This window comes from Corythoichthys intestinalis, chromosome 21 (assembly GCF_030265065.1).
Source record: "Corythoichthys intestinalis isolate RoL2023-P3 chromosome 21, ASM3026506v1, whole genome shotgun sequence".
Classification (NCBI taxonomy): Eukaryota; Metazoa; Chordata; class Actinopteri; order Syngnathiformes; family Syngnathidae; genus Corythoichthys; species Corythoichthys intestinalis.
In genome coordinates, this window is record NC_080415.1 from 40,783,411 (window position 1) to 40,793,133 (window position 9,723).

At 40.4% G+C, this 9,723-nt stretch overlaps 2 protein-coding genes across 4 annotated transcripts; both read right to left on the bottom strand.

The window, feature by feature from the left end:
• Window positions 1-313: 313 nt before the first annotated feature.
• dmc1 (DNA meiotic recombinase 1) lies at window positions 314-5,488 on the bottom strand. Of its 3 annotated transcripts, none has more exons than XM_057827021.1 (14): window positions 5,151-5,488; window positions 4,870-4,995; window positions 4,627-4,671; window positions 4,400-4,546; window positions 4,246-4,328; window positions 4,103-4,155; window positions 3,856-3,897; window positions 3,707-3,779; window positions 3,519-3,610; window positions 3,356-3,429; window positions 3,151-3,265; window positions 1,245-1,305; window positions 1,061-1,177; window positions 314-782 (listed from the first exon to the last, which is right to left on the bottom strand). In XM_057827021.1, exons 2-14 carry the CDS (start codon window positions 4,924-4,926, stop codon window positions 713-715), a joined length of 1,029 nt encoding a protein of 342 aa, XP_057683004.1. In that variant the 5' UTR covers window positions 4,927-4,995; window positions 5,151-5,488; the 3' UTR covers window positions 314-712. The 3 variants fall into 3 exon arrangements, with proteins under 3 accessions (XP_057683004.1, XP_057683003.1, XP_057683002.1); XM_057827020.1 differs by having other exon boundaries at window positions 4,870-4,999; XM_057827019.1 differs by having other exon boundaries at window positions 316-782; window positions 4,870-5,488.
• Window positions 5,489-5,618: 130 nt separating this feature from the next.
• Window positions 5,619-8,550, bottom strand: tomm22 (translocase of outer mitochondrial membrane 22 homolog (yeast)). The gene is made up of 4 exons (XM_057827025.1): window positions 8,249-8,550; window positions 6,802-6,920; window positions 6,595-6,712; window positions 5,619-6,280 (listed from the first exon to the last, which is right to left on the bottom strand). Exons 1-4 carry the CDS (start codon window positions 8,339-8,341, stop codon window positions 6,206-6,208), a joined length of 405 nt encoding a protein of 134 aa, XP_057683008.1. The 5' UTR covers window positions 8,342-8,550; the 3' UTR covers window positions 5,619-6,205.
• Window positions 8,551-9,723: the final 1,173 nt, after the last annotated feature.

The following is a 9,723-nucleotide window of genomic DNA, read 5'->3' on the forward strand; positions in this document are numbered from 1 at the left end:
TAGCCGATGTGTGTTGCTTTGGTGACCGCTAGAGGGCATCTCCTGCTCCATTTCGGTTTACGACTGCCCAGTAGTTGTCATTTACGAACCGAAATTAACACAGTAGTAGAGTCGTAATGAAGGGAAATATTTGGATTCTAATATGTCGGACGCTTTTATTACAGGAAATATTAAACTAAAAAATACTGACTACATATTTTTTGCACGTTTGAGTCCGAGTCACCCCATACATGTATGAAAATGTGGTAAGGAGGCGGGCAAAAAGTTTATTACATTTTTTTTACCCAAATTTGAGCAAATCTATCCCAACATTGCCAGTACCAGTATTTGTGGAGGCAAATGAGTGTTGTTTCTTGCGCTTGAAACGTCATATGTAGTTAATTACAAAAACCCTGTAAAGTAACAATAAGACATTTACACATAACTCAATATTGTACTTTATTATTTCATGAACAATGTGACAATACTAAACTATTCAAATGGAATATTGAACATGCAACAGCATTTTGAGATATTCCTTAAAGTAGCTCAATTACTGAAATGTAATGGCTAATTTTACTGTAATATGGAAATCTATATATTATGCAAATGTATAATATGGAATAAATATGGAAATATATTATTTTTAAACATTTTGGAATTCATCCAAATTGAATGAATAAATTGCCAAGACAACGTGGCTAACCGTGCTCACAATGTATTTGTTGGCCGTTTACTCTTTAGCATCGGTAATTCCTCCAGCTGTGATGGCAAAAGTGGCCTCATTCTCAGGCATGTCTGGACTGCAAAAACAAATGATCATCATCTCGTAAACCCCCAAAAATTCACGCAAGTCAAAAATGATTATCTAAGGGAGCAACATGTTCGTGATGTACTGTATGGTTCCTAGCCTACCACACAAATTAGCTATAAAGTATGAAGCCCTATTCAACCAAAGTGGTATGAGTCTTGACAAAGCCGGAGACTTTGTAGGTCAGTCAACTAGATAAGGAATTTTGACTGTTACGTCCTTCAAAAGTTACAGTGTGAGCTCGTTCAACGGTTTGGGATAAAAGTGTACCTGTCAAAAATTTTGGCAATTCTCATCTCGCCGCGTCCTTTCCTCAAACTCAACCTTGTGGTGGAAGCGTGGGCCAGGATGTGGCCCCCGATGGGCTTCTTGGGGTCAGCTTGGAATCTAATGAAACCTAAATCGTCTCATCAAAGACTAAAACAATGTTTGGTCCAATACTAATTACACTTACGTCATCCCAGCGCCGGGATCGGCGGTCATTTGGTTGGTTATAAAAACAGCCACGTTGTACTCTAGGGAAAGAAAGAAAAAAAAAAAACTTTGAAGGAACTAAAACTCTTTCAATGCCATTAACGATGACGGACTTCTAATCAGGGGGATGCAAATTGCGGTCCAGAGCCAAATGTGGCTGACTTTATCCTTTTGCTGTCAATTTAAAGGAGTTTTTCACTACATAGACGTCCATAACGTGATCATATAGTACTAAGGGCGTAGGTTTGCAAAGGGACGGTAGGGAAATAACACTAGCAACTTTTCAGGATGCTGAACTTGTCCCCACCAACTTGTATTATATAATGACTTCAGCTATATATGTAATTTAGATCATCTGTCCATATGTTGTAAGGATAGAATTGACCCTACCATTATTAGGTGAATTACCTTCATTATGTTCAGACTGACATTTACCCCTTCTCACTTGCTGAATGTGCCAGTCCATTTTTTCCCCTCAAACACACGTTTGATTGGCTGATGACATGACCCCCCCCCCACACACACACACACACTCACAGACAGAAATACAGCATGTTGACAACATGTCGCCTCCTCCGCCCCCTTCGAAGAGGAGGGATAATACAATGTTTTTTTCCAGCCAGCAGCAGCAGCAGCAACCGCAGTAAGTAATGTAAAAAGACGTCAATGTTGTGGAGGTGGGGAACACGCCACTGATTTTGCTACTGAAAGTCTGACCTGCATCGGAGTTAGCATAACATTAAACTGTGTGAATATGCTAACCTGCAAAACTCGAGTGGGAAGCTGCTTTGAGAGAAGTGTCCTCTATGTGTTTTCTACTTTGAACGTTAATTAAACTGCGAGAAACGTAGTGAACCGATGTTTACACCCCCTTCTCCCCAATATTTATTTTTATTTATGTCGCCTAAAAGGAGCCCAAAGGAGCGTTCATTTTTTTGTTGAGTTTGGTCGTGTTTGTGGACAAAAGCCGTAGTGTTTTACGTGAAGGTAGGTTCCATTTTTATCCATTTTTGGTATTCCCTAACTAAGACGTTTTTTCAGTTGTATTTCATTTCTTTATTTAGACAGAGAATGTTGAGTGGTCTTAAGACAATTGTTTATATTTTTGCATTCCTGGATCGTTAAGCGATTATTGCGTATGTTAATATATATAAAATTATGTTCAAATATCGCTAATTGCTAAAAAAATAATAATAATAAAAAAAAAAATCCAGACATTTATTCTGCAAGTTTTTAAAATGTTTCTTTCGTAGTTTTTGAACACAAAGGTTTGAATCGAACGATGTATCACTTGAGCTAATACATATGAAAGCTAGTATAAGTCAGTACAGATTTATTTTGCATTGATCATTTAGCCTATCAATTAATTAGGTTCCCATTTGTGAGAAATGTATCACTGACCCCTGTTCACCCAATCCGTTTGGTTTTATTAATGTCCCGTCCCCAGCACTAAGTGTACATGCAGGTTATGCTATTGTCCCTACCAATGTTGAGACCAAAGCTATGCCCTTGCTTTATCATATTTGAATTGCTTCCAAACAATTTCATGTTGAAAGTTAGTTTGACATAAAAGCTTCTTATATCCTGTACATAACACATTTCTTTTAAGATTTGACACTCATGTGAAAATGCACTTTGTCAACGTATTGAGCTTGAGAAATGAAGAAAACATAAATGTGTGAACAAAATAATTGTAGGGATGATTTCTACAAGAAGGTTGCATAACCATACTTTCCAATACTTTTTTTGTTTTCTCTTTAACTGCCTAGATTTCCCAGATTTGAACGGGCACGTCTTTAGAAGTGTAAACTATGAAAGCGACAAACCTTTGACAAAATACATGCACATTTATGCGCGCTACAGATATAGACAGTCCCGGTTCATACCTTCGGAGATCTTCTGCAGTCTGGAGAGCATCTGGGCCAGTTTCTGCTGCCTTTCTGCTAACTCACCTCGACCCGAAAAGTCCACTCTGAACAGCGCCATGATGGAGTCGATAATCTGTCGAGTACAAATACCAGAAAACTCATTTTCAAATACGGTCCATATATTTTTTGAAGTCAGAGGAATACATAGAAATGTGTTCCTTACAAGAAGCTTGAAGACCCCTCCTTCTTCATGGAATTTGGCTGCCACAAAGTCCAATAGCTCCATCTGATGTTCACCTGGAGGAACAGCGGTAAGAATTAGAGTTCGCAACAGAAAAGTAGTTCTCATTCATTCCTTATATCGTCATAGTGATGCGTGATCTCACTAGTGTAAGCCCGAGCATAAAGGACATTGTCAAGGACGGCATCGTGGTCCGCATTAAACCTCTCGGATATGTCTCGTAGTCTGTCCGGGCGACTGCGGTTGACGTTAGGGGTCGTAAGAACAAAAGGCAAGAAAGAAAATGAAGACAATTGTCCTCTCGTTGACACGCGTTCATCAGCGTGACCCTACAAGGTGTTTTCAGTGTCAATAAAGATGACCTTCCCGCCCGAGTAGCCGCCTTCTCCTGGCAGCTGAGCAGTGACTGGGACAAATAGAGAATACAGAATAATGGACAGGTACTATATTTTTGTTTCCTTAAAACAAGATGGCATACTTACCGCAGAGTGTGTGGGAGAGCTGTGTTTTTCCAGTGCGGAACTCTGCAGGATATCACATTTTAATCGTGAGGTGTACTTGGACAAGACTCTTAGAAAAAACACTTTTAAAAAAAATTTTTTTTTTTTTTTATGAGCTATGTTATGTTTGAAGGTTTCTTGCTCACACAGACTGCTATTTGGACATTTTTCTAATTCTTCCCACTTCCTCACCATTGAACCGTGACAAAATCTCTGCACCACATCTCACCTCCAAAGGCTTCTGTGATTGCCATACTTTCCATTCCTCCACCTAAAAGTTTACTGCAAAGACAAACCATTGTGAAATATCTGATTCACAACCCAACACATACTTTCAACCAGGTGAACATATTTATCAAGTTGGGCCTTAACTCAAACTCCTGACTCCCTGTGGTGATGTGGAAAACATTCTTCCTCTTGGCACTGTACTCAAAGGCAGTCTGAAAACCAATATCCTACGAGGACAAGAAAGACCTAAACCTTTATGACAACTCAGTTAAATTAGTGTCACAGAAGCGATTTTTACCAGCATCTTCCCAGCAGCCTCCTTAATTTTTTCCACTTTTGCTTCTGACATGCCCTTAATGTTGCACAAAGCTTTGCGAGTCGTCATTTGGATTCCCTTGACTGTGCAGATGCCCACTAACTTCAGCTTTTTGATATCTGCCATATTCTGTGGTTTAAAAAAAAACAGCAATGTTTTTAGATCAGGTTTTTTTAGTGGTAAAATTTTATATCATTGTAGGTACTTACTATCCCATGCTTTTGTAGAAGGTCAATGTCTTGGAAAAATGAATCCTGTACATTTAAATACAAAATGTTGGACTACCTTTTTTTTTTTTTTTTTTTTATGTACATTAGTTAAAAGAATATTCATAAGAACGTCCCACACTACAGGGTGACGTGGATTCTAAAAATATCAAATTGATTTTTGGTAGTAGCCGACGCTTAGAATGCATTTCTGGATGGTTTAGATTTGTTTGACTGTCGTCTTACCTCCTCATCCTGAAATGAAGTATTTTCTTCAACAACTTGATCCTCTGAGTCTTTCATTCCGAACGTTGTGAGGTTACAACGTTGAGGGACTTTCCTCGAATGTGGTTTTAGCCAAGGTTAGCTCACCTAGCTTGAGCAGAGGTAATTAATCAGCGCAAGTAGCGAGTCTCTTGTACTGGTCTAATAAACCGTTCAGTAAGTACCCGCAAATATTAATAATGTAAACAACACACGCGAGCTTTGAAAGCAGCTAGAAATTTACTGCTAAATACTAAATGTACCAAGTTTCAACAAGTAGTCCAAAATTCAGTGAAGCGACCGTCAAATCCATGGCGGGAAGTGAAAGGAGTCTTGGTGATGATAGATTCAATGGAACTCGGATTTTTGATAATCCAAACATTTTAATCTACGGGGCAATTTGTAGTTTTTGTTTCATTGGAATACTGTACATTAAATTATTTTTCACCTCATTTATTCAGGTTATGGTTACCCATTGAATAAAAAAAAAACACTGTAGTACTATCTACACCTGAAGGGTTCTAGTGCTTTGAGAAAAATTTCACTTTTGTGGCTTACCTGAACCCGTCTTTTTTTTTAGCATTGTAGTTCTTCAAAACAGCTACGGGAGCATTATTTCGCATTCAGGCCAAGTACCATTGTCAACATCTGAACATTATTGCATTAGATTTTAACAAAACAATACACAGAAGCGTTAAACTGTGACAAAAAGCAACACACACACAAAAGCCTCAATCAGCTCAAGGAAGCTTCAGAGACATGTTTATTTCCTATAAACAAATGTTGAACGTAATGTCACTTATCACATGACTCAGAGCAGTGTCTGAGATTAAAACACGTCCTACACTGACGAGCGAAGGAATGGTTCGGAGAATCTCATTTCAGAATTAAAAAAAAAAAAAAAGGACTCACAGTCTGTATCCTGTTGCTCTATTTTCCATTCTATCGCCCCTTTTTCTCGGTTTCCTTTACAACAATTTAGTCAGAATGATATACTTATCTTTACATATATTTATTAAGGAGGGGAAAAAAGTGGAAGCCGTGCTCCTGAAAATCAGTCTCCGTGTGATGTTGGAATAAGGAGAGACAGTGAGACAAACACGTCAAGACACATCTTCTTAGCATTGGATTTGACGAGCCAAGAGTGATGGAGTGACCTAAAAGTAGCGTGACCGATGTGGAGTTTAGGCCGGTTTTCGTTTGTAGTTACAGCAGTTCTTTGCATTTCCCCACGGTCTCTCCGTTTCCATTTCTGGCCACCGGCCCGGCATAATAAGCAGCAGCAGATCTCAAGCTTGGAGCCGGCCACGTATGTCGCTCACATCTTTCCGGGGGCTGACGGCATCATGCCCGGCACCCCACCAGACATTCCAGTGTTCGGCCCCAACAGGATCTGAGGAGGAAAATGTTGTGTATTGTAGAAATTTGTTAGGTGTCATAAAAATATTTATTCAATACAATAAATGGTTATCTGGAGTTCTACAATAATTGAAATGGGAAGAAGGTTGTCATCATACGACTCATGCAGTGGCCTATCGAGTCCATATGATCTTCGCCTGTCGCGTCCAATTCATTTAAACAGGCAGGACCGGCTTCATTCGTCCGCCCCTCCCGTTCAAAATGAATTGGACGTCTAGCCAACGGGTTAACGTAGGCACTATTCTAGTGGAAAATGGGTTATTATTGAGTTGTAGTGCAGGCGATCACCTGTCGCTGCTGCTGTAACTGCTGCTGCTCCAGCTGTAGCCGCTCCGTCTCAAACACAACAGGCAACACCAGGATCATGAAGGAGGTCGTTCCCACCCAGAGGGCCGAGCGAGAAAAACTAGAATGAGATCGGCAGAGAAAGAGCGTCCCGACGGGCTCCGTTTTAATGTGAAAATCCAACGAAGGGCGGGCCAGTTGACCGAGCACCTGTAAAACTTTTTAGCCAGCGAGACCGAACACTGTGCGGAGAACTCGGCGGCCGTGCGAACTGTGTCGGGAAACATCTCTGTCAGGCCCCACAACCGCTCCACCAGAGTCTCATCGAGCTAGAAGAGAAACTCCCATTAGCCAAGTTTCCTTTTTAATGATACATAAGTATATATTTTCAAGTCATAAATACCAAGAAACCCTTACCAATCTTGTAACAAGTGTTTCACCGACACCATTTTTAGGTACCCAGCTGTGGTATTGGTCCATACGTTTGAAATATATGTTTGTTTGTTTTTTCCTTTTAATATTATATTCTGCACAAGAATGTAAAGTAATTCTATCATGGCCTGGTCAGACACTAAACTCATTAACTGGCATTGACGGCAATAGACGTCCAATCCTTTTGAAGTGGTAAGACAGGCAGGTGTCTGGTGATAAAATTCAGATGGATGACTGGACGCCACAAGACTGGACCTCCATGGTTACGGTGACGGCAAGCGCTACTTATTTTATGGCAACGTACGTAGCCGGTGGCCATATTGGGTGGTGCCACAGACAGTTGGAAACTAGATCTCAAAGAGAACATATTTCATCCCACCAATTAGTTTATCGCCAGTAAACGTCCTATCCATTTGAACCATCCCACCTCAAATGGTTAGACATCTAGAGCTGTCGTTGGCATATATTGAGTGAAGCAGTGTCTGACAAAGCCTTGATAGCAATTATATTTGTCAATTGAGTATGCAGTAATTTTACAATTGATCATCTTTAAAAAACAAAACAAAAACAAAAACGGCATCGGTATATAGATGGGTGTCGGAATCAGGGGCTACAAAAAATAGCAACACTGCTAAAAACTGTCAATTTTCATTTCCGTTGTTCGATAATTTATTACAATTAATTGTATGGGTATTTTGTTCCTTGTATGCATTTCTTTTTTTGCTTCAGTGTGCATTTCAGTGTGTGCATTTTTGTGTCGTCTCTTTGTATGAACAAAGAGCTGAAACAATTTCGTTATCCACTGACTGCATGATGGAAAATACATATCCAAGTCTATGCAAGAGACTTGTAGTCAGTCGCGGACCGAACTATGAAATGCACTTCCACGAGATGGTAATTAACGTGTCATAAACTTTTTGTGCCAATTTTTCTTGCATACTGTATAAAGTTCCTAGTTTATGATACGCTCCATTTCCCACAGTGGCACTTTATGGGGATAGTATGACGTGAGATGTCTGTCTCATGATAAACCATTTTACGCGTCTTGCAAGGCACGATGGGTTGGATTACGCCAATTTACCTGGCAGTCTGAGCGAGTCATCTCAAGTAGCGAGCAGCGTAGTTTACCTAGCTTCGTTGCAGTCGTTTTCTCAAGAAACTCTTACAAAATATACGCAACATCATGCATAATAGTCAACAAAAAACATTTAGAAGGTAAACCCACGTCATCATCGTCTTCGTCGTCGTCAATTTCATCCTCAGGGGGCCGGGTTGCCACCGGGCCCGCAGCTGGTGAAAGCTCCTCGATTCCTGCCATGACTTCCCTCGGGTCCCGTTGCGAGTGGGACACGGCGTTAACAGACGAAACAAAACCTTAGACGCTATAATGTCGACAATGAAAAATAGAGTATATTTTTTCAAACAACTACCAAGCTCCTTGTAAAACACCCCGCTAATGCTAGCAAGCGTGTATCCATGCGACAACCTGAGGTCACCGGTTGCACCAGTGCGCATGCGTAGAAAAGTGAGACGTCGGGGTCAGGTGACGTACATTAGCAAGGGTCATTTCGTCGTTCGTGTGAATGAAGCAGCGCTCTCTAACGTTTGGATGTCTTATTACAACCGCTGACGTTAACGGGCCAAAAATAACTTGTTTTTGCTTGAAATGCTTGAAAATGATCCAAAACACAGTATGACAAGAGGTGCTTGGAGTGCTGCTGGGTGTACAAAGTATACTTCTGGTGCTCTTCGGTGTGGGGATCAAAAAAGCTAATAATTTTTAAAAATCGAGGCACTCAAGAAGTACAAAAATAAAAAGCCTTTATTCAGTCTTGGCTTTGTATCCAAAACACGTTATCATTTGTTTTTATTTGACAGTTTGTGAATAGAAACAGTACTCTGTTCAAGGGATACATACGAATAAGTCACATGAACTACATTACCCATTTGTTTCATTTTCTTATTGTTGTTATATTTTGGGGAGGAAAAAAAAACATACAAATGCAGCGATTGGCTAGTAGCGACCAATTCAGGGTGTACCCCGCCTCTTGCCCATAGTTAGGTGGACTAGGCTCCTGCACCCCCGCTACACTCGTGAGGCGCTGACTGGGACGCGAACCCGCGCGCCACGACGCTTCCACTCGGAAAGTCGGAAGGGACGCTAACTACTGCGCCATAAAACAGCGGCTGGCCAGCATTGTTACTTGAAGGAATCGGCAGGGAGGTTTTCACGCTCCACAACGGACCTGCGTGTACCCGTTACACAATGCTTTATTAATTTCATCAAATAATGAAATATTTGTTGTAAAAGACAATCTGAAATAAGTTATTCATTCTTTAGTTTAATTTATCTGTCATCCCAGACAATTGTTTTTATTACCTGCCATGAAGGCTAAAGTCGTTGCCGAAACATGTCAGGTAATTTAAACAACCTAAAACAATTGTCTGGGATAAAAGAAAAATTCAAGTAATCAGTAAGTGTAGACAAAATGACCTTAATACAACAACTAAGTTATGTTTTCATTCGTCTTCCATGCCGCTTATTCTCACGAGGGTCGCGGGGGTGCTAGAGCCTACCCCAGCTAACTATGGGCAGTCATAAATCCATGTAAATAGACAGTATAAGTTTATTAAGCTCACCTACGAATGGTTTGGATCATCTACTACCTGTTCTTAAAAAAAATCCCAAAAGTGTGCACA

Excerpts from the sequence above, each read along its gene's own strand:
- dmc1 (XM_057827021.1), bottom strand. The coding sequence starts at position 4,926 with ATGAAAGACTCAGAGGATCAAGTTGTTGAAGAAAATACTTCATTTCAG. Across the intron at positions 4,547-4,626 it reads TTCTACAAAAGCATGGGATA|AATATGGCAGATATCAAAAA; the intron begins GTAAGTACCTAC and ends TTTAAACCACAG. Across the intron at positions 3,266-3,355 it reads GAGGGGTCTTCAAGCTTCTT|ATTATCGACTCCATCATGGC; the intron begins GTAAGGAACACA and ends TGTACTCGACAG.
- tomm22 (XM_057827025.1), bottom strand. The coding sequence starts at position 8,341 with ATGGCAGGAATCGAGGAGCTTTCACCAGCTGCGGGCCCGGTGGCAACC. Across the intron at positions 6,713-6,801 it reads CTGGCTAAAAAGTTTTACAG|TTTTTCTCGCTCGGCCCTCT; the intron begins GTGCTCGGTCAA and ends ATCTCATTCTAG. Across the intron at positions 6,281-6,594 it reads AGTTACAGCAGCAGCGACAG|ATCCTGTTGGGGCCGAACAC; the intron begins GTGATCGCCTGC and ends TTTCCTCCTCAG.